Here is a 24,362-nt window from a genome sequence, read left to right on the forward strand (position 1 = left end):
TTGTTACCTCATCAAGTGAATCACTAACAAGGTGTGTCCTCCTCACTTTCACATTTAGGAATAACATATTCATGTCAGGTTTCTGTCGGCGAGAGACTTTATCCACAAGGCTTTGCTATTTGAATGAAAAAGAAACATCATACATGCAGTATCTTCATTTCAAAAACCCAAGTGCCACACTAATTAAATGTAAGAAGTTCTCAGTATCTTGCATTAAAGACATTTCCCTAACATCATATCTGCTTCAGTCTCGTCTAAGAGATGAAGAGCAATTTCTTTCCTACTGCAGATAGCATTTTCCCTATATTTGAACTAACTTATCAGGAGGTTTAACAAGAAAGTGGCAATTGTGCAGCAACTTTTTCAACCTTCCAAACTGTTGAAAATATAGATTCTGGAAATGGTTTGTGCTTTAATCAGCTATTCACAAGGTGTATCCAGCAAGACAAGAATGGATAGTTCTGCTACGTAGAGCACTGAGGAAAAGAGTCTCACCTAGCACCTGTAGAAAATTAACACTGAAGGAGGCAGACAATGCCTCTTTCAAAACAGAGGAGGCTGCCCAGAAGCAGTACCTCTTCCATGACTTGAAAGTATACAGCTGAATCTTGGTCTTCCATGACAACATATCTTCACAGGATAAAACAGGAAACAGTCTAAAATTCTCATAGAATTAATCTTCCTTACTTATCTTGTTAATCTAGCATGCTGGCACATGCTGGTTTCTCAAAAGAGGAAAAGAATAAGTAAATTACTATAACTTTCTCCACAACACTAGTATATATAAGCATCCTGAAACTAAGCACATAAAAAGTAAAAAAATAAAATAACTAAAAAATCCAGCATGGACATTTGTAGCCATAGTAAAATAGCTTAAGTTCTTTTTTGGGGTAGTCTGAAATACTAGAAGTTGTAATGACAGGTTGTGTGTAATACCAACCTAAAAAAACTTACTAAAATAGCAAGGCACAAGACACAAACATTTATCGCTGACTTACCCGTGCAATACTTATCATCTGTTGTTCAGAGTCCCTTTGAATAATAACTTTTTTTGCTGCTATAGAAATAATAAATGGGTATTGACAGAAAGAAAACCTAACAACAAGAGAAAAGAATATAAAATATTTCCTTTTTAGCATATAGCATACTGTTTTTAAGAATACAGGAGTGAATTATTACATTACCATTCAGTAACTACCTTCCCTCCACTGACAGTAATTTGCAAATAGCTGCTGGGGGTTTTTGTGTTGTATATATAGATACTCAATTCAGCAGAACAAACTGTAACTTGCATTTACTGCTAGAAACTGCAATAATGCTTACCCTAAATAAAGATCACTTTTAATTGTTTATTATTAACATCAACAGACCTAATAAAACCAGTCATCATCTGCTTTAAATACCATAATTTTAATTACTACATTGAATTAAAGCGAACAACAATATCTTCTTATTAAGTAAAAGAAAAACATCTATCTCAGTGCAGCATTCTTAGAACTCATTTTCAAAGGAACTGGTTTTCCACAGGCCCTTTAGACTTATCCTGGGGTTACATGTGTTTAGGACTTCTGAAATACCAGATCACAGCCACATTCCACTGCAATCAGATAATAAAAATGATTTTGAAAAACTTCAGAATTCATCATGTAAAAGATTTTTTAATTACTGGTTATTTTGGTAAGTTTTTTTGTTTATTTAGCTCATACATCACCTAGCTGAAGTTCACATCGAAATAACCAGAGCCCACCTGGTCTCTTGGAAATCTTAATCCAAAATATTTTACCAAAGTGTGTTGACTTAAAAGAAGTATGTATTTCAAAATATTCCACATGGAAGGTAGATGAGGACTTGCTCCTACTCGGCCTCTGTTGTCAGGTTGGGGTTTTTTTTCTGTTTAGTTTTAAGTGGAACAACAAGGAGTCAAAAGATGTAAAATTGAAAAAAAAAGTCCTTGTAACAAATTAACAGAATTATTTATACTTTAAGAATAATGCAGCTAGTCTTCACTTCAGCTACTCCAACAATTATGTGTCAAGCAAACTTTGTTTTGACATAATTCCCAGTGACCCAGCTAACTGAAAAGAACTGGAGCAGGTGGAAATCTCACAGCCCTTTTATAAGATTGGTTGTGGATGCCAAAACAGCCAGATGGTTCCAATGGAAAAAAAAAATATACCAAAAAATCATTTGAAGCTCAGCACTATTCATATACCAATGCTTTGACTGAGACTATGCAAAGCATACTGCATGTTTTGCTATCATGTATCATGGGATTTGGAGCAATTGTTTCATTTATTTATTTGGGTTTTGTGTGGTTCGTTTCATTTGTTTGATTTTTTATCTTCCCAAGCAGAGTATCAGGTATCAGACAGAAGCCTAACCTGAAATAGCTGCTTTAGTGGAACAAATTATGGTCTCCAAGTTTTCCCCAACTGCTGCTAAAGGCAAGGAAAAGTGCACACACAATAAACAAAAAGCTACATTTAGAGGGCTGATGTCTTAAATTAGCTTACTGAAAAGTCTCAAGATATGGGGAAATTTTAATTGATCTTGTGATTCAAGCTGTAAAGACTGAGTGACACACAGTGACATGTTGAAAAATACAGCTAGGCAAAAAACCATTTTTATTAAGAAAACGTTAATAAGATTTTGAACTTCAGCAAAAAGATGAAATGTCTATTTCTCTGGATGATTCTAAATCATACTTCTGGGCTGCCTCTCACGAGGGGAGAAATACCTTCGCAAGCTTTGAGTCCAAAGATTTAACTTGTGAGCTTATTTTCAGGCAACAAAAATAGTACAATTGATTTCACTGGAACAAACATGATTGGAGCCACATATATACATATAATTACATACATTTTCATCATTAAGTGGTAAGTATGCACACATTATCACTGTCTATGAATGTATTGGAGGCTAAAATACGTTTGTAGTAAGACACAATTAAAAGTCTATGCCCATAATTAATAAAGTTATTTTATTATCATCTATATTTTAGATCTTTTCTCCAGTTTGCAAAGGCAGAATGAGATTTATTCCAGTCAATCTAACATCCATGCAGTAGGAAGTATAACAAGTAGTAGCTATGCTATGTTTGTCCAATAAAATACAGTATTTAATGTGGATATATATACACATAAATGGTATGTATACCATATACACACACATTTTATATATATATATATATATATCCACTATATTTAATATAGATATACATAGCATAGATACAGTGCTTTGAAATACTACTTAAAAAGAAACAACCAGCTATTCCTCTTACCTGTGAGAATTCCCATAGCATTGCCAGTTATGATATTCTTCCATAAGATCAATATGATCAAGTGTAGAATTATAGAAATCCGTATATGAAATAATAGGAGGACTGATCAGACTATTTGCAGCATCTACAAAGAAAACATAATAGTCTTTTAAAACAGTGCCTGGATTCAGCACACTCATTTCTCGGCATCATGGGCACCAGTGAAGTCAGAAACTTCAGGCTAAGTCTAAAATAATAGTAATAAACTAATACTAACAAACAAATAATTTAGCAACAGAACTTAGTTCAGTCTTAGCTACAGAATTACACTATAACATAACACGTTATGACAGCATATTAATTGCTGTAGAAAATAGTAAATCCTTAGGTCAGCCCACTTATGACAAGGGAACCTCAGTTTGACTCAAGCTCCCTTACTGACATACACTAAATTGAGGTTTCACAGATAAAGGACATTATGTTCTGCTGAAATCGATGAAAACGCAGTTTGTTAAATGAAAATGTTTAAGAAATCCACCTAATTTCAAATGCAGCTATGGCTAGAACATCTACATGCTTTCCAGTTAAAAATTACCTGTTTGTGCTCAATGCCTTTTGCAAAAGGCATGGAAAGGGAGGGGCATAAAACATAGTATGCAGAGATATACATATTTCCTCAGGGAACTACTATAGCATCTGGATTCACCTGCACATAAATTAAGTATTCGACTAAATGAAGAGAACTAATTCACATTTAAGCTATCTCACTGTGTAACATTCATATAATGTCAAACAGCTAGTAAGTTTTCTCTATTTGCACTTCAACATAGTTTAATTTTGGTCAGTCAGACACAAAGTAGTGTCTTTTGATTTACTAAATAGTTCTTTTTCCAGAATATGGAACTGGCAATTCTTTCATAGATGACTAGAAAACACGCATCTTGGTGTGCTTATGTGCCTAATTCTGGACAGGTAGAATTGTGCAGAATGCTTTTAAGTAAAAGTGTTGAGAGTGAAAGCATCTTAATTCCAATCTTAATTTTAATTTGGTGTCTTTATTTTCTCCTAGAAAGGAGAAAGTATATGGTCTAATCACCAAACTATTTGGCATGAGTTGAGGAGAAGGTTTGAATTTGCAGTGGTCAAATTTTCTGTGCTCTATGTTGAACTGAGCACAAATTTACTTTTTTTACGCTGTTGTTTTGGATTTAAAAAGCACATGCATTGCCTAAATTCCTTTGGATGCTAAATAGTTCTGTGGGGGTAAGCCAGTTACAGATGAAATTCTGGCAATTACAAATTTAAGACATTTCTTTTACAAATCTAAGGGAAACCTTAACCATTGGTTACTTCTGTGGATTTCTGTTTGAACGATCTTCAGTTTTTGTCACAGGAAAATGATGCATAGCAATTATCATCTACTGGAAAGCAACAGAAGACTTTCTTTGTTGCTTACTACCTTTATTGTAGTTTATACTGTGCCACCATCATTGTCAGTCTCCCCCAGAAGAGGAGCAGCATAAACTATCCTCTCTCTCTCTCTCTCTAAATATATTTCGACATCTATATATATATATTTTCAAACATTATATATACACACAAACATACATATATAAACATACATATGCATACAGAGTTCAAGAAAAATACCTACTAAATAAAGCCAGGACTTTTGTTGCTGATGGAATCCACCAGTTACATTTCACCATAGGTGGAAACTCTTCAGGTTTTGCAGGAAACAGACGTAAAGAAATGAATTGCAGTAACCTGTCCACCACCTGCTTGAACCTCCTCTGTGAAATCCTAAAATAGACATGCTGTACTTACTCTCATGTGATCACTGTCTACACTAGAGTTTATGCTATCAGATTTCAGTGTTATTTTTTCAAAAACATGCTTTTGTCCTATACATAAAAACACAATTTGAAATACAAAGTTTGAAGAAGAGTGCTTTTAAATATTGACACACGGTAATTCTCTTCAGTGTGTCCCTAACTATTGCTCTGTAAAAAAAAAACAACCAAAAAAGAGCAATAGAATCATTATCTCTTCTTGACTTTTAGCAAACAAAATGCCTTATCTATTTCACTCCATACTCTGAATACTGAGGAATTCTGATTTTTTTATTTTGAGATACTTGGTCCTATTGAATAAAGAGGAAAAGTACTTCAAGTGCTTGTGACAAGTGCACATTTTAAATTACATGTTGCACCACTTCCATAATAGCACAACAATACACGTGTAGGTATGTTAAAATATCCTTTTCTAAACAACATCTCTCCTATTTTAATGGTTTCCATTTCTAATAGATGTTTTGATATGCCTATTGCATCCTTAACCAAGAGTGCAAACCTTATTTGTAAACACCAGTTCAAATGAAATCATATTTTACCAAATTTCCATCCTTGCAGAAAATAAAACCTTTTACTAACAGGTTCCCTAGGAGATAAGGGAATTGCAAATATGGTTGAACTTTTTTTTTTACCCCAAACTGAACTTTTTGCACAGTCAGTACAAGGAGAGCAATCTGCATACCAACTTGGAAGCTGCTCTTCGGGCAGTAACTCCCCTATGACTTTATTAGTGAGGAGCTATTAGAGTTATTTCAATTAATTACAAATCTAATGCCCTAACCACACTCTCTCACCACCTCTATTACACTATGAAGCAAGGACTCTAATTCATTCATAGTTTTCACACAATACAGTAACATTACAATATCTTTTGCAAATTATGCAAGATAAAACTTTATTTAAACAAAGATCATAAATATGTTTGTTTTAATAATACCATATAAACATGTAACTAAAAATTTACACACAAGTTATTTTGCATGTCTTATGGAAGAATAACTTAGGCAAGTTTTTTTCCAATTATGGCTTTTTTGCATAAAGATATTAATTTTTATACATTACATACATATTGCATCTATAAATCAGTATCACTTAGTGGACTATGTCCATATGTACTTTGAAAACAACAAAAACAATCTCTTTAGTCAATTAAATTAACTTTCATATAATTTATAAAACAGTCAACATCAATGGAAATACAATAACAATTGTAATCCTAAAAATGGAATTTTAACTTTTTTTTAAATTTTTTTTTTTTTTTTTTTTTTTTACTTTTTAGACCAGTGCACTAGGAAATGATGGTCAGCTTCTGTTAAGGCTGCTATCTGTCTTAGCAAGTGAGCATAGATGACATAAGTAGAAGTGTTACTAAATTGAGGATTCTGAAAAAGATTAAAAAAATGTGTTAGGTTAATAAACTGCATAAAAGGAGAAAAGTCATTACGATTTTTTCTTATGTTTGTTGTTGCCAATACAATTCAATTACACAGGAAAGGAATTCACAAAAATAGCTGTGACAGAGGTAAAACTATGAGAAAAACTGACTTGCAATTGCTAGCCCAATAAGAAATATATAATTGCTATATTGTAAAAGTATGATTTTTTTTTTCAAAAGAAAGTCCATAGGTAGCCCAAAGGCAGTAACCAATGTATTTTTCTGGATTCTCCTTTACATTGTAGCACATAAATTACACTTCTCTGAGTGATGGGCTTTTCATCTCAGTAAAATGATTCTTGTAGCTTCTATCTCTCTGCATGTCAGTCCCTCTTGTCTGAGTTCACACATTCCCACATTTCAGCAGGAGATAGCCCTTGTAATTCACAGTTAGTATACCACCCCAAAGAAGAAAACCATTGTCTCAAAAAATTAAATTACTATCTGATATTGTCAAATAACAGTAGAAACCACTCCTTGTGTGGAGAGGTGTTGCCTACATTGGCAAAATTTAAAGGGGAAATCTGCTGCAAACGCAAATCACCTACGGTAACAAAGGTAATAGGTGAACTCAGACAAAAATCAGACAATGCAGCCAGTTAGATAAACTGAAGAAAGTCTGCTGTTTAAAATGCAACACTGGAGAAAGTTCCAGCAATATCAGAAAGTGCATATACTGAAACTTTCAGTTACAGCATACCAATAAACCAAATCTGGGAATAAGTATGAAATAAGAACAAGTAACATGGTAAAACATTTGTTCTTTCAACCCACAAAATAACAGGAAACAATTATCTGTCTAACTGTTAGTTCACAGTTTTAGTCTATGCAACCTTTCCCCATCAACTATTTTCCATCAAGGTCCCACTCCCATCATGCATTCCCTACACTTCTTCCATAGATGTGAAGTATCTCAGCTATACAAATTATCTTGTTTGCATAGTATACTGGTTTATAGATTATAAATTAAGCAGACACATTTTTAAACAAAAAGACTATTTTTCTTACCTGTAAAAGTATATAGTATGCTCTAAGATCATCTTTTGTTCGTGGCCTATGAATGAATAAAATAACAAACAGAACCATATGTATGCATCATTTACACACATTAAGAGTCATAAAATCACGCACAATGTGTTTTGCTTGGTCAATAAGTACAGAATACCATATTTAAGAATCTTCACTGCTCTCAGTAAATGAAAAGGACATTTACAGATTCTGACAACTCCCTAAAGGCAGTAGACTGTTGTATCATCTGTTTTTTGTAGCATAACACAAGAGAAGGTCAAAAAGTAGAGAACCTATTATTCTTCAATTCTGATCAAAGAGGCAATTCCATGCTATTGTCTATCTTGAGTCACACCACAGATGAGTTTATTTGCCTCAACTTTTATGTCTCCTGCAAGAATTCTCCATACACTTCTACCACTGCAGCTTCTGTATGTCTTGCCATTTATCAAGGCTTTCACATAACCAAAAGCACCCATGCAGCAACAGCACAGAAAAAGTAGCATAAAATGGAGAAAGGAATAGCCAAGGCCTGCATCACAAGTGAGTCACAACAAGGCACTGTCTCTTGCTATATCTTTTTATGAATTAATTTTGCATTCTCACTTCTATTACTTCATGCTAAGAACTCATCATCATGTTGTCATCTCCCAGAAAAACTACTTTTGGGCTATCCCCTTCTGCATCCTGCACTGCTCTTCCTATGCTGCTGCCACACAAAAATGGTATTGTGAAGTAAACTTCAAATCAGGGAGTTACCCTAGTTGCTGTTGGGGGGTGGACAATAAGTTTTACCCTAAATAAATTCCTTAACTCATCTCCCAAATCAGATGTCCAAAGGAATGCCCTGGGAACAAGCAGCTGAGATTTGGTGAAGGAACGTATGGCTGCGTCTAGATCTGCCTCCCAAAGGTTAAATGTTAGCTGACAGAGTTCAAGATGTATGTCAGCAGATTTGCCATGCAAAAAGAATTTCTTATGCATCAAATAAGTTGCATGACAGCATTTTCTTTCTTTGTCTAAAACGATGAAGACAAAACATCAGTTTTAAGTGCTGACACAGCACTAATGCAAACATTTGTTATAATTACCCTGTCCATTCTTGTAGCAGACCATTAATTATTCCTTTTAAGACTGACTTCTGAACGTCTTGAGGCTATGGAAAAAGGAGAGGAAAAATCAAATCTGAAGTAACCATACATGTTCAATACAAGATATTGTAACAAAAAATTAGTTTGTTTCGCTTGTGATTCAAGACAGTGAAGAAATCTTTTGTGTGATGATGCTGAGGTCCTAAGTATCTTCCTCACAGATTACTAGCTGAGGCCTGAGGTTGTGCCAATTGTGGCTTTCAACACTTAAACTAACTTAAAAACTGTAAATATAATGTCTAAATTATACTGTGCCTTTTGTTTACTAGGCACAGTATTTACTTTTTGCTGTCCCCATCCTCACCTTTTCTTTATTTCCCACCATGCAGTGACCCACCACAAGTCATGTGGTGGCCTTTAAGATCTACCACAGTATAAACTGTGCTTTACAAGTAGGAAAAATTTCCTCCTCTTTTATTAGAGCAGCTTTCATGATTCTATGGCAAATTCTCATGGGATCGTTTTAAGTGTGTTTTGAGAGATTCTTCAGAAATCATGCATATCTGAGAAAAACTTTTGGTATAAATTGCTTCTTAGCATATTTCTTCACTGAAATAATCGCTACATTTTAAAACATGAATTATTTTCTTCTACTTACAGTATTTAATAAGGCATCATAGACAACATCCACAAATTTTGCATCGATTCCAGAGTCCTCAATGGTATTAAATGGAGAACTGGTATCTTTCTGTAAGTTAGATAATACATGAAGCATTTTGGGTTTGAAATATTTCAAATATTTTATCTATCCTTGAAAAAGATAATTATAACAGTTTAAGAAAACATATGTAACTATTTTCCTTATCAAAACAAAAGAATACAGGTTTCTGCAATTGATACGTGAAAAATGAAGCAAAACAACAGTACTCTGACACATTGGCAATATTCAGGTAATTCCATTACCTTGCCATTCTATTTTAAAAATGTAAGAGGGCTTCAAATAATGAATTACATCGAACTTTCATCTTTTATCTTTGTTGTGGATCCATCATCAGACAAAAGCAATGACCTTTTAAGCATTCAATATATTTGTAAAATAATTAAAAGTTAAGGTTTTTTTAAATGGACAGGTTATTTGTCTAGGTTCAGGCCCTATTGTCCATATGAAATACCATAAGCATAGTTTGCTCTATAATAGGCAGGAAATAACAATTCAGCATGAATTAAGAAACACAAATATAGCTATTTCTCAAGGAAAACCAAGCATGCCATCATAACACACGAACAGCTCTACTAGAGCCCATATCACACCCTTTTTTAGGGACAGAGAATTTCTGTTTCCAGATTTACCTGGGTCTCCACATTAGCTGCATTAGTTTGGATGTTTTAAAACTGTAATTTGTGTAGAAAGTATCCACACAGTCATAGTGTCACAAAACAAATTACATACTGGAATTTTAAAGCTCCACATAAACTTGAAATATAGTTGCTTAAACTGGAATCAATGAAGAAATACAATAACAGATTGTCTATCAAAGGCAAGCGAGATTGTGACAAAATGATCATAGTGGCCTTTGAGTAACCTCCTGCAAGCCTTTAACTGATATTTTCTGTAAACATTTTGAAGATGCAAAGCACTGTAATTACTAAATAGTATTATGAATTATTTTCTACCTTAAATGCAGCATTTATCTCCAGAAAAGAATCAAATGTTGTAGAATAAAAATAATGTACAGCTTTCCAATCTCCCGATGCCTTAGACTTTTCCACATCATCCCTAGAAAAAATACATTAAAATAATATAAGGGTCTGATCTTTTCAGCCACTTAAGACTCTAGAATGCACTGAAACTCTAAGCTTTTCTCACTAAGTACACTTAGAAGACAGACAAGTATAATATCAGTATCTTTCTAACATCTTCCTTGTCATTTAAAGATCATGGTATTATAAGAGAACAAAAGCATAGTTTGTGTTTGATACACCTGAGCAATGTCTTTTATTCAAAATGTTAATTCACAATGTCACAGTTCAGTATGTTAAGACAAATAATTAGCAGAACAAAATTATGCTGAAGCTACACTAACACGAGATAAAATTTCTCAGACTAATTTATTTAAGTATAAAGGCTCCTAAACCAATTACATTCATTACCATTTCTGCAAAATTTTATTTCTCTTCAAATATTTCAAATAAAACAATCTTAGGCACATGACAAGGTGGTCACTGGTGACAGCCCACATGGCTTCACTACAGGCAAATTGTGCCTGACAAATGTGGTGGCCTTCTACAATGGGGTTACAGTGGTGGTGGATGATGGAAGTATGACTGATATCATCTACCTGGACTTGTTCAAGGCCTTCCCCTGGAAGCCCCTTTCTCTTGCTTTGCAGTAGACTGTGCAAGAAAGTCTCAGCATGGGGAAACCAAAACCCAGCTCGGTGTAGGGAGCAGCTGTCAGATCCAACAAAGAAGAACCTAGCCATTCCTGGTGGATGGCAGTCATGGGAGAGGGGCAATGGAAGGGTAGTAGGGGCTCACAGCAGAGGATTAAAAGGAACAGGACAAGGAGTAACAGTTTTAAAATGCAGGAGGGTCAATTTAGATTAGGTATAAGAAGTAGCTTTTTACAATAAGGGCAGTGAAACACTTCCACAAGTTGCCCAGAGAGGTGCTGGATGCCCCACCCCTGGAAACATTCAAAATCAGCTGGGAGAGGGCTCTGAGCAACCTGATTTAGTTGAAGATGTCCCTGCTTATTGCAAGGAGGTTGGACTAGATGAACTTTAAAGGTCTCCTCCAACACAAACTTATATTAGGTTGGACTCAATGATCTCAGGTCTTTTCTAACCTAGTTTATTCTGTGATTTTGATTCTATGATTTAACACTGTCCTGCATGATATCCTTGTCTCTAAACTGGACAGACATGGATTTGATGGGTGGACCACTTGGTGGATAAGGAATTGGCTGGATGGTCGCAGTCAAAGACCTGTGGTCAATGACTCAATGTTCAAGTGGAGACCAGAGAAAAGTGGCTCAGTTGTCAGTAACAAGTTCCTCAACTTTTCAAATTCTCCTTTACACCACTTGCCTTTCCCACCAAAATACACACCGGACAATCAAAAAGCATTCCCTTTCTTCACTGAATGCACAAAATTTCAAACGTGGAAAAGAGAAATAATTGGTAGTATAAACAAAATACTTAAGACTGCAAGGGATTTTACAGCCTACAATAAGCCACACATATTTTTTTCCAAAACTAAACACCCATTGAACTTCTAACTCTGAAGTATATGTTTTGCCATTTTCTGCATGGAACAACACTTCAAGGTAAAAAAAAAAAATTGATAATTTTCACAGCTACAGAGTTATTGATTCCACCATCACAACCAAACTCCTGTCAGTCTTACTCAACTGCTTCCTCATTTGACACTAACAAAATCAAATGTATGAACCAGGTCAAAATGAAAAAAAACTCCAAAGAAAGTACACTTTTAAGGACACCAGTATAACTTACTGAAAATCTTTCACAGTTTTGGTTCGAATGGGAAGGGAAGGTTCAGGAGGAAATGGTGCTTTCGGTTCTTGGGGTAACGTATCTATAGACATGCGCTGCTTTTGCCGTACGTCGAGGCAAATAGGTGGTAGGTCTCTCACTAAAAAAAGGTAAAGAAGAATAAATACAATGCAATCATATCCATCAATATTTAGTTAGTAAAATGCAGATGTATAGGAATTAGGAAAAAAAAGAAAACACAGTGTTCGATCCTACATCTTTAAACAAGGATTTTTCTTACCATTTGCACCTCCCAGACATGATGGAAACTTTGACTAATTGAAAGAAATAGCAGTGTTGCCCCCTATTGTATTTACAATATAGATTTTAAATACTGTAATATACAAACTGCAACAATGGTGTTTCCTACAGCTATGAAAAATCTCAAGCACAACCACACCAAAGTCCAACTGTCATACAAGGACAAGACTTCAGTCCATTTTTCTACACTGTGACATGTAATTTTATCTAGAGCTGACTGCAGATTATCTACTGCCTCCTTAAAGAACTCCTCCAATAAATTAAATGGGAAAGGCAAACTTTTTTGTCTTAGAGAATTTGTGAAACAACAGCATCTTTAAACATTTCCTCAAAAAATTTGGCTGCCATTCTAGCACTAGCAGTGCTTTACCAAGGTCTTTCTATTCTACTCCTTACTTTCTATTTGATCTGAGAACATAGTATCGAGTTAGCGAGGCAAGATTCGGCAACAGTGCAGCTGCTGTTAGAGGAGAAATCGGGCTGCTTGTACGTCAGACACAATCAGTTCCAAAACATACCTACCACGGGCCAAAGCTGACTGAGCCCATCATTGACACTGGTAGCATCCCTATGATAATATATTTAAGAAAGGGTAAAAAACACTGCACAGCAGCTGAGAGAGGAGGGATTAAGAAACAAACAAACAAGCAAACAAACTCCCCTTCAGACACGCAGATGAGCGGAAAAGGAGGAGGAGATGGTCCAGGGTCTGGAGCAGAGATTCCCCTGCAGCCAGTGAAGACCACAGTGAAGCAGGTTATCCCTCTGCCACACCACTGTAGAGCAGAGATCCCCCTGCAGCCTATGGAGAGCCCATGCCTGAGCAGCTGCTGGCAGGAATTCTGGCCCACTGGGGACCCACGCTGGAACACGCCATTCCTAATGGACTACCCTGTGGAAAGGGCCCACATTTGAGTAGTTCTTCAAGAACTGCAACTCATGGAAAGGACTCATGTTGGAGAAGTCTGTGAAAGACTGTATCCCATGGGAGAGTCCCCATGCTGGAGCAGGGGAGCAAAGTGAGGAGGAAAGGGTAGCAGAGTTCAAGTTATGAGCTGACTGCAATTCCCATTCCTCACTCCTCTGTGCCACTTGGAGGAAAGAAGGCAGTAGAGTGGGGAAAAAAGGAGGGAAGTTGAGACTGGGAACAAGGGGGTGTGGGTGGTCAGGGCAGGGGAAGGTGTTTTGAGTTTTGGGTTTGTTTTGTTTAACTGACAGTAAATTAATATCCTCAAATCGGCTCTGCTTATGACAGTAATTGGAAAGTGGATTCCCTGTCTTTATCCCAACCCATGAGCTTTTTTATCTTATTTTCTCCCCATGTCCTGTTGAGGAGGGGGAGCAGCAGCTCAGAGTGCATCTGGTAGCCAGCTAAGGTAAACCCATCCAAAACATGAAAAAATTTTCCAGGGCATTTCCAACACTCATTTTATGACAAATATCCTCAAAGTGCTTTTTTAATCTGACTTATACTGCACATTTTTAAAAGCATTTATATGAATTGTGACATATGTTTGGGATAAAAGACACTACTTAAAACTGTCCTCAAAAGTCAAACATATTTAACAAAAATCCTCTATGAAGGATTCTTATGTCTAAGAGCTCTCTAAGCCTTTTCCAAGAGGTGTTTTTTTTAAAAATTAACTACACATCAAAGTAGTATCACTACTCTGCTCCCTACTCCATTTATCACAGCAGGGAAACAGATGCTAACAAAATCCCCACATCCCAAAAGCAGATTCTTTTCACTCATGCTAATGACAGAGAAACTGTCATTGTGACTTAACTCAGTCACCATTCATGGGATAACAGATCAGAACTGCCCTCAATCCCCTGAGTGTGGCATCAACTACAGATATGGATATTCACAGCTGGAATTTAAAGCTATTTGAAGAGAAAAGTAGTAATTAAAAAAAAAACCCACGTGGACAAATGTACTAAAGTAATTCAAGCCAAGCTGCCAAACAATCCCGCCATGCAAGTGCTCTGCTATTGTGCATCATTTCCTGAAGGCAGGATGGACTGACTTCAAAGAAACTAAGACTTCGTCTTATTTTTATATTCTGAGAATAACAAGCCATTTTCATTTGTCTCATTCTATCTTCTCAATTTTAAATGGATTTTAAAATTGAGTTATAACCTGCTGAATTATAACCTACTGAGTTATAACCAGCTGAATACACTGAAATGAGGAAAATATTCTTTTCACATCTGCTGACAGAAACTGTTTCTCATTTCAGCAAACTGAGGCTGCAGGTGCTAAGCTGCACCCTGCCATCCATGCAGTTTTCTTTGAAATATATGCAGTTTAATTTAGATATGCTAAAATTGATTTTTAATAATATGTTTAACAAATAGAGTTAACTTCAATATGTTTTGTCATCATTCAAGTTGATTTGTAAATAGATTTATTTGCTCATTTGCCAGTCAAGAGTACTAATTAAGATCTGTCACGAGTGTCATCCAGGAGAAACTTGAAACTTTACTTATTTAGTCGATAAGCAGTAATAACACAATATTATGAGAAAAAACAATCATTCTGGCTTCTTGCCCAGTTATGTCAAGTAAAAAGATTCAGCAATGCATGGCTGGTTAAGGAATGATCAAAAACTCTGGGGAAGAAAATCTCATTGATACAAAGCAGAATTGAGTAGCAGGGGGAAGCTCAGAGTAAATGAATTTAGAACAGCAGTTATTTTCATGGTGATCAACGCAGCTGCTGGCAGATAAAAATTTTCAAGATAGTTAAAGCAAACAAAACTTACTTGTATTTGTAACATTAGAAAAGAAATATATCAATCTATTTAATATATAAATTTCATACCAGACCATTGTTACATTAGAAGACCTGTTACATGGGGCAGCTATGTAGCAAACAAACATCTCCCTGGCCTTCATGTTGTACTTACCAGCGTTACCTCTTCCATACTTTTGTTTTCAGTAAAATTAACATCCTTTAACTAAAGACTAAAGTATTACCAGTATATGCCTATATATATATATATCTACACGTGCTCAGAGAGAGAGCACATGTATAGATATAAATATAGATATATATTTATAAACAAACACATGCCAAAACACCAACTAAGCATTATTCCTGATTGCCAGAGAAAAAGCAGCATTTTTAACTGAGACATCTGTTTCAATTGTTACTTATTCTATACAATACTGACTCAAAATAGTCACCTTGCACTGTTGCTAAAAATAATCTGTTTTTATATAGGCAAGTTACTCTGATCCTGAAACTACCAGAATATCTGCTCAATTTTACACACTGAGCTCTATTTCAAGAATATATCCTTGACTATAATAAATACTGCCATGCATTAGTGGGGTGAAAATTAACAACTAAGTACCTATGAGGGTACAACTGGGACAGGATTATGCGCAGCAAAACTGAGGGCACTTCAACAGAAAGGTGTTTACAGTTCACCATTTTTGCCAGGTACAAAAAAAAAAAAAAAAAAAGGCAGGAGGGCAGGAGAGGAGCATATTTCTTCTGTTTAGTGAAATGAATTCTGCAAGAGGGTACTGCATTTTTCACATTGCTTGACCCAATATTAATTTTACTTTGTCCTAAATTTTATTAAGCATCAAGCTTTCATACTGTGACCTAAGATTGTACTAAGTAACTATTCAGACAGAAGCTGGACGGGAAACAATTAAGGCTTAAATAATGAAAGACAGCAGCTTGGAGTCTGAATGAACTGCATCCATGTTTCTGGTAGAGAGGCTAGCAGCTGAGTAGTTAATATTGATAGGAGGTCACTTTTAGTTTCTGAGGAAAATAACGTTATCCAAGAAAGGCAAAATATTTTATTTCTCTGAGGACTTTTAGATTGCAACAATAGTGCAATTGCTTCTATGCAATTCACATATGAAGAGTTCTTTAAAATACAGAGGTGAGAGCAATGGCCACCTGAAGGTCATTTTCCAGCTTTGTTACACCACTTCGTAAGAATCAGCAGAGCTCTGACCTGCTTTGCAGCATCTTCTTTTTGCCTTAGCCCACATATTGCCCTCAAGAACACCACTTTGACCTTAACTCTGGTATGTTATGCAGCAGTGGGAGAATTCTTTACTGGCCATCTCCAGCCACTGTGGTTTCCTCTGTGTAGTACAAAGTGACTTGAGCAAAGCACAGAATCCTGTCTGATACATCATTCAAACAATACTGCCTTTTGTGTTTCAGTGATTGCCCTTGTTTTGGAATTAGAAAGCACGTCTTTATCCCGTAACAAAAATTGATTTAAAAAAAAAGAAAAAAAATCTTGCACTGACTTCTCGTTTTTCAGCATAGCTAGAACAAAGATTCCTTTAGTAAGGGTCCAGTGCTGCAAGTTATGAGCCATCTCTTAACGCAGTTTCTTTTTTTCTAGCCTCAAATTCATTGAGCGCTACAATGACTTAGCCAACCACAACACAATAAGGCTGAAAGGGACTTGCTCAGAGACAAATCAATATAAACCTGACAAATATTTGAACAGACTCTTCATAAAAGTCCCAAAATACTGAAATTCCATATCCTAGCCCAAAAACCTAATAAAAATTCCAGGTCTAACCACAACATCATCTCATCTAGGCTTTATGATTCTAGCCTACCAAACTGAATATAGAGCTTCACTTTATCCTTTCATCAGTTATTGTTTTACCTCATTATACCACAACAACCTTCCTTCTTGCCTTTAAAGCTCCTTAGAACTTATCAGTCTTTGCCTGTGCATTTCATTTTGTGTCAGCACTGGCCTTCATCTTCACTGAAAAACACCATCTCTCAGCAACTGTCTCCCTTAAAAGCCTTATGATTGCCTCATCCCTGACATCCTTCAGATGGCAACTGAAAAATGTTCTCCAAAATTCTGACACAATTTCTAGAGACATTGCCTGATTGCAGTTAGACAGAGAGTCTCTGTAGATAGACTACTGAATCGGTAACTTTCTTTAACTTCAGATGATTATTTCATCCTCCAGGTCTATTTGTTTTTCTCTTCTCCAACTTGTCTCTATGACACAACCTCTACTGAGGATGGACTATCATATATATCACTGCCTGCCTGTACAATGTACAACACAGCATAATTTAATGAAAACTAGATTTCTAGTTTCTGCCAATACAAATATTGGCAGAAAACTGAGCACCTTCTTACCTTGGTAACCAAGTAACACAGGGCTTTTATTCTCTTACCGGTTTTGATGTTGGGTATAACAAGTTGTGTAGGTGAATTTCTGTTTCCAATGCCTTCTTTCTTTTGGTTGATAGTTGTGATGAAATTGCTGAAAGTGGAAAACTGATTTTTGGCTCCTCCCTCCAACCCCTGTAATTAAGATGACAATATGCTATGAAGGGCTAATACATTACTGCAAGAGTAATCTTACTAGTGAGGTATTACACAGAATTCTCTTAAATACCTTTTATCTTGAAATCAGAGAGGTAAAAATTAAATGAGACATAAGTAATGATTCTGCAATTTTGTTTCAAATTAAATCAGGAGATACACCATCAAATTCCTTTTCATTACATTAAAAAACCTCAAGTATTAATTCGCAGGATGTGAAGATATCCTTGGATTACTGTGAGGAAAACACAATACAATTAGAATGCTGACAATATTCAAACTGTCTGTATCCAAATGTCTAACTTCTCTTATATTCCTCCCTACATCCAGCTCAGTTTAAACAGATGAAAGTGTCCTGTACTCCTTTTTCCAAATAACCCTAATATACTGAAGTATTCTTGAAAAATTTCCCAAGACTTGAAATGCAGAGCCAAAAATTCTAACTTGCTAATAAAACTTAAATACTGACTACCTGGGTAAAACTCCCAAATGATTCCAATTGTCAGCATCTGCTGCTACGTAAGAAAGGCTAACCAACAAACATTTGTTAACACAAATGCTAAAAGGAGCGCTAAAAGGAACTCTACTTGAGTACCACAAGTCTCTGCTAAGAAGTGTTGTGTACTAATGTGTTTTAACAATGAACAGAAGTGAAATCACACAACAGACTTCCAAAAAACTGCGCCAGTTAGTCTGTTTTACACTCGGTGCTATTAGATATAGTTATTTACTCTTGAATTTGCAAAGTATGGATGTCTTAAGGGGTTTGCCTAAGATGATAGAAGTCGCATGATGAAGATTTTAATTTTCATATCAGCTCCAAGTCATCAGTTGATATCAGGAAAAGGTAGGTCAACCTAAAAAAAGATACACACTCTTCCTGCACATCATGATTTTCAGCCTCACCGAACCTAAAGACTCATTTGTTTGATATCTGGCATCTCTGCTCTCAGCTGGAAAAAAATGTTTCCATGAAAATCAAAACTTTAATTCCCATAACGAGAATAAAAACCCTAGAATAATTAGCATCCTATCAAAATTTTTAGGCCAGTACATTTCCCTTTCTGCTTAAGAGAAATAAATTTGAACTACAACATGTAGCCAGAGTTCTGAGGAAAGAACTTCATTTCCACCACAACATCCTGAAATACCACCAGGAGGGTAATAACAGCCCATAAACCTACCACACCACAGTGTGCACAACCCAGAACACTGCCAGGAATTTTAAATAACTGTGGCATAAACAGCTATTTTTCCATGGCTTATAACTCGGTACATAACAAACTTGAACAATCAGCAGGACATCTAGCTTTAAAAATTCCAAGTTTCAATTTCTAGTTCCAAATTGCTTGTACGAAACAAACATTCAAAAATAAAATGTAACTACCACAGTAATTTTCGCATTAACTTTTTCTTTTGTTCTACAATCTTTGAAATATCATAAAGACGCTTCTTAAAAAATCACCTGGCACGTGACTGGAGAAAAACAGACCCTGAACAAAGATCATTGACTGAAAAAGAACTTTTAAACAAATCCAGATCTGAGGTCAATCTGCTCTGTCACAAAATGTATGTTCCAGGCAGAAAACCTCTGAAGCTCAGACTAGCCAAATTATGATGAATAGGGAATAGATAGCATAGATAATTGAGAAAATTAGATTTATGAAATAAATTATTGTGACACCCTTTTTGATCAACTTAACTTTCTAGGTTTTACTCCAGCAATGCCACTAAAATACTACAGGTGAACAGTTATTTTAAAACTTTCTTCTTAATGCCACCTCCCTCAGAAGTGATCATAAAGAACAAAAATTGCACATGCTGTAACTCCATCATCCTGCTTCAAGTGCAGTTCCAACAAAGACAAACATATGGACAAACAAATGGACAAAAGCTTCATTGGAAGGCTCTGGAGGCATACTGGGAAACTTCATGCTCATTAATGAGGAACTCTGACAACTCCTGGGGTGTAATCTAGGACAAGAGCACAGCACCATGTCATACTTACAAAATTTTGTAGGAGGTCACTGAGCTTCTGAGCCTACACACATACTGCCATCAGAAAACTGAACATGCACTCCCCTACCTCCTCCCCACCATAAGGATTGAGTATGATTAGAGGGAGTAAGTGGATCAAAGTCATCTTTAGTCCTGTTTTAAGAGCATATTAATAATCCACAACTCTGTTGGCTTCTTAGTGGCAGTTTTCCAAAACATTACACCCTTGGTAAGACTGGAGAGGTACTAGCATTATATTTTATAAATCTGTGATTTTAATTATTGAAGTGAAATTAAATGGTGAAAACAAGTCAAACTGTTTGTGAAGAGCACATACAGACCGCCCTCAGGGAAGAGACAAAAGATCATCTAGAGGAGTTTCTTGAAAATCCTATGTTAGCCCTAACATTGCTTATTTAAAAGCCATATGTATGTGGCAAGTAAAGACTAGTGAAAACTAAAAGATTTTCTTCCCTGTGCAAGAAGACACGGAGGACACCCATTACCAAAAGGCAACTGACAATGCAACAGCCTACACAAGAAGCAGGATTTCCCCTTCCATTCATAGCTTGAAAGGTGTAACTTTGGACTGGTTTTACTCCAAGAAATCTCTGTTTGTTCCTGCTTACTAGGGAGCAAGTTATTTACCTTCCCACGAGTTTCTTTTCAGAATCTGAATACTGACATCCAAACCATCACCCCTTGTGCATTATTTCTAATCACCATTTGGACCAAAAGAAAAGCCTGAACTCCTTGCAGGATCAAGGTAATTTATTCATGGACTAATTTAATCTCCACAATGTTCCTTAGAAATAAAAGAAAGAAATCAAACAAGCATTAAGCAACTCATTTTCAGCTATTCTATTAGAATTTTTAATTCAAGAATTTGTATTAAAATCATGCTATGTAAGATGAATGTCACAACATATTTCACTAACCCCTGGATTTAGATGCGTCAGCTGGTCACAACTGGGGCTTAGCAGATCAAGGGTCCAATATCCTCTTTACAGCAACTCGAAGATCTTGCAAAAGCATACAAGCATTCCCTGTTTGATGTATTTCAATCAAAACTGGCATTCTGTTACAGAGAAACCCAGGGCTATGGAATTGTCTCTGACATCTCTCCACAAAACTCTCTCCCTCTCTATAACATACTGTCGACCCCCCTCTTTGTAAATTCAAGCCCTGCCCTGCATTTGACAAGCAGTGACATCCAGCCAGACCTGAGCTCCTCTGCAGCAGGTCAACTTAGAGAACTTGTGCCTGTGGGCAGCGGTTCAGAGGTACATGAAGGACGTTCACTACAAGGAAGTTCTTCTGATTCTTTAAGGCAGTTGGGATTCTCCACAGCTGTCCAGGTGCACCCATTTTTCATTAGCTGAGCTGAGCCTGACACATTTTACGCCATCACTTGTATCTTTATTCTAAAGGACTGGTATTTGCCATACAAAGTCTGGAGATTTTCAAAGGTAAAAATAACTCCTGGGCACTTGTCCATTACAGACTTGTCCCACCACACTGGTATTTGAATCACAAGAACAAACATAGTTTTCCACATTCTGACAAATTTGCAAAGCTGAAAGTCTTTCAGAAGATTGGAACATTTAGACAAAACATAAAATTGGCAGAATTGTTCCAAGGAGTTTGTAGTTTGCATATGATTAGTTCAACATTACAATTATTTCCTGACATTCATAAATATTATATGCTCAATCTTTTAACATTCAATTATGTAAAATGCTAATTTCTAGTAAATCAGATACTTATCAAAACTGTTGAACTAAAATCTCATAAGTGTATTACTTAACTACAGGATTAGTAATGTTTTTGCTCTGCTGTTGGACTGAAGTAACTTGTCCCAAGTTTTAACACCAAGCTACGTAAGATATTCAACTCATGCCAGGAAAATTTTCTGCTGACCATACAGTGTTACAAAACATAAAGAAACTTCATTTTACTTAAAAATCTCAAAGGAGGCTTCTGAAATGAAATTTTTCTGGCAAATACCCTTCTCCCAGTTTTTTACCCGCGCTAACTCATTCATGATTTCATCAAAACGTTCTGTTCTGTCATCGTTGCTTCAACACAAAGTAAAAACCGGAAGACTTCTTAAGAAAAAGTTAAAAATACAGAACTATTTCTCATCTAACTCTCTTGCCATTAAGTGTATTGCGCTCAAACCCTCCACCCCCGAGAACCCTTAATGAACACTCACCAGTGCTGCAAACCCTCAGTCATGACTAACCCCCCGGAGCAGACCGTTGTAAAATGTTAAAGAACTATAAGCGGATGGAGAATTTATAGCTTCATTATGTCACTGCTTACAGATGCACTTGTTATTTTTAAGAAACTTGAATGAAAGCCTCTCAACGGAAAAGAACATGAAAGAAAACGAACACGATACTTCCTCCCTTCCCTCTCCCTTCCCAAATAAAGCGGCAAACACAGCAAACGAACACGGATCGGCACAGCCGGTCCTGGTCCCCGGTCCGGTCCCGGGGGCGGCTGCCCGGGCGCTGACGGGACCTACCCCGGCAGCCGCGGTGGACGCCGACGGGATGGGCGGCAATTTCTCTCGCTCCTTTTCCTTCTCCCCTTCTTCCTCTCCTTCCTCCTCCTCGCCGCCCTCCTCGGCTGACGGGGGCGCGGTGCTGCCCTGGCTCAGCTCCGCGCCCGGCGGGAGCCCCTTGCCGGGGCCGGGGGGCAGCTCTGCGGCGGCCGTGGCCGCTGGCGGGCTCTGCAGCGACATGGTCCCGATCCCGGCCGCCCCTCAGCTGCCGCCGGCACCCGAAACTCCGCGCCCTCCTCTGCTCCACCGAGGAGCCCCCGCGGGCACCCTCAGCGCCGCCGCGGCACTGCAGCAGCCGAGCTGCTCCCGAGCGCCCAGACACCCCCGCACGGCGGGGCGGAGCGGAGCGGAGGCCGGCCGCCCCCGCCGCGGCCCCGGCGAGGAGGGGGAACGCGGAACGCGGCGCAGCTGAGGCGGCGGCGCCGGACCCACTGCCCGGGCGTCCCCTCGGCGGCCGCGCCACCTACAGACCGCGGGCGGGAAGAGGGACCGCCGCCGCCGTCGCCATGTTGTTTATAGGCGGCTCATGGAAACGCGCCTGGTGACCGGGGCGCGGCGCGGGGGCAGCGGAGGACACGGCGACGGAAACTCCGCGGCGCAGGAACCGGCGCGGTGCCGGCCGGGCAGCCGGGCTGGGTCCGGGGCTGTCCCTGCGCAGTCGCTCTGGAGAGCGCTGCCGGGTTGTGGGGCCACGAGTAAACACACAAGTAATAAATATAAACATAAATAGAAATATATACATAAACATAAGTATAAATATAAATATAAATATAAATCTGGCGTGAAAGGCCCTCGGCGCGGGTACCGTGAAGGCACGCCCGCTCCTCCTTCACCCCGGGCTGTGCTGCCAGTGGCACCTCTCACACCAGTGGCACCTCTCTCACCGTCCTGTCACCTCTTGGCACCTTCCTCGCGGCTTCATGTCATGCTCACACGAGGAAAATACAGAAATCATAGAATCGTTAAGGTTGAAAAAGCCCTTCCAGATCATCAAGTCCAACCTTCGACCAAATACCACTGTGCCCACTACACCATATCATGAGGCTGAAACCTTATTGTGAAGGACTAAACCATATTGTGAAGAATGGATGTGTAATGAATGTATGAGATGAAGTGTTGAACTGAAGTCTTTGTCCTGTCTCTGTTCAGTGGCAAAGCCAGAGCAGTGCCAGGGGTGTGCAATTGGCAGGTCTTGGCCCTTTGTTTGGGCAGGTCTGGGCAGCCTGAGGCAATAATACCTGCTGCTGGAGCCTCTGTGCGGCTCCTTGAGCATGCTGAAGCTTTGCTATAATTATATGAAGAAAAATTGTCTTGAGAAGAGGTGCTATGTTGAACTGGTTGCAATATAGACCAAATGTAAACAGCATTTGGCTGTAGGGTACTGAACTGCCCCTTGGCTTGGTATGTGCAGGTACAGGAGCTCTGCTGCGTGTGAGGGGACCATGTCGTGTACCCTAAACTACATCAAATTTAAGTCCTTCAAACCATTAGCTGCCAGATGAAACAAGTTTCTTTCAGATCACTCTAATCGTGTGTCTGAAGAAGAGTTTCCTTTCCAGCTTCATGAACAGTGTGTGAATAGCACTACAGACCACTTGAAACAAATCTTCAAAATAGTTTTTCAGATGGAGGTAAACGTGATGGTTTTTCTGAGCATTGGCTCTACACAAGTAGCTCCTGCAGGAGCTGTGGGAAAGATCTCTGTAAGCGGCATAAAAGCAAAAGCACAATAGGTACTGCAGTGTTAATCTAACGCACTGAAAAATGCTTTTCCTTTCTGAATGAACTGGCAGACCTGGAGTTTTTTAGGTTTCCTTAAGAAATGGCTTTGTCTCCTTACCAAATTAAATATGAGATCTGGTTTTCCAAGAAGTTCACTGTCCTCACTGTGCTTACTTCCCAGTGGCTCTCAGCAGTTTGCATGAATAAGCGACCTGCTGCACTTAAACAAAGCTCCCCAAACACTCACTTATCTTTTTCCTTTCCATGCCAAGA

At 37.8% G+C, this 24,362-nt stretch overlaps 1 protein-coding gene across 1 annotated transcript in view; it reads right to left on the bottom strand.

The window, feature by feature from the left end:
* HECTD2 (HECT domain E3 ubiquitin protein ligase 2) overlaps window positions 1–22,562 on the bottom strand; it is a 37,107-nt gene extending 14,545 nt beyond the window's left edge. Inside the window, exons 1-12 of the mRNA XM_017804087.1 lie at window positions 22,329–22,562; window positions 17,650–17,779; window positions 12,162–12,300; window positions 10,321–10,423; window positions 9,305–9,394; window positions 8,647–8,711; window positions 7,556–7,601; window positions 6,385–6,494; window positions 4,914–5,062; window positions 3,281–3,404; window positions 999–1,095; window positions 8–115 (exon numbers count right to left, since the gene is read on the bottom strand). Of these exons, the coding sequence (XP_017659576.1) occupies window positions 8–115; window positions 999–1,095; window positions 3,281–3,404; window positions 4,914–5,062; window positions 6,385–6,494; window positions 7,556–7,601; window positions 8,647–8,711; window positions 9,305–9,394; window positions 10,321–10,423; window positions 12,162–12,300; window positions 17,650–17,779; window positions 22,329–22,547 (1,380 nt within the window). The 5' untranslated portion in view covers window positions 22,548–22,562. The remainder of the gene's footprint in view (window positions 1–7; window positions 116–998; window positions 1,096–3,280; window positions 3,405–4,913; window positions 5,063–6,384; window positions 6,495–7,555; window positions 7,602–8,646; window positions 8,712–9,304; window positions 9,395–10,320; window positions 10,424–12,161; window positions 12,301–17,649; window positions 17,780–22,328) is intronic.
* Window positions 22,563–24,362: the final 1,800 nt, after the last annotated feature.

The sequence above is a fragment of the Lepidothrix coronata genome, unplaced genomic scaffold, assembly GCF_001604755.1.
Source record: "Lepidothrix coronata isolate B3197 unplaced genomic scaffold, Lepidothrix_coronata-1.0 Scaffold8, whole genome shotgun sequence".
NCBI lineage: Eukaryota > Metazoa > Chordata > Aves > Passeriformes > Pipridae > Lepidothrix > Lepidothrix coronata.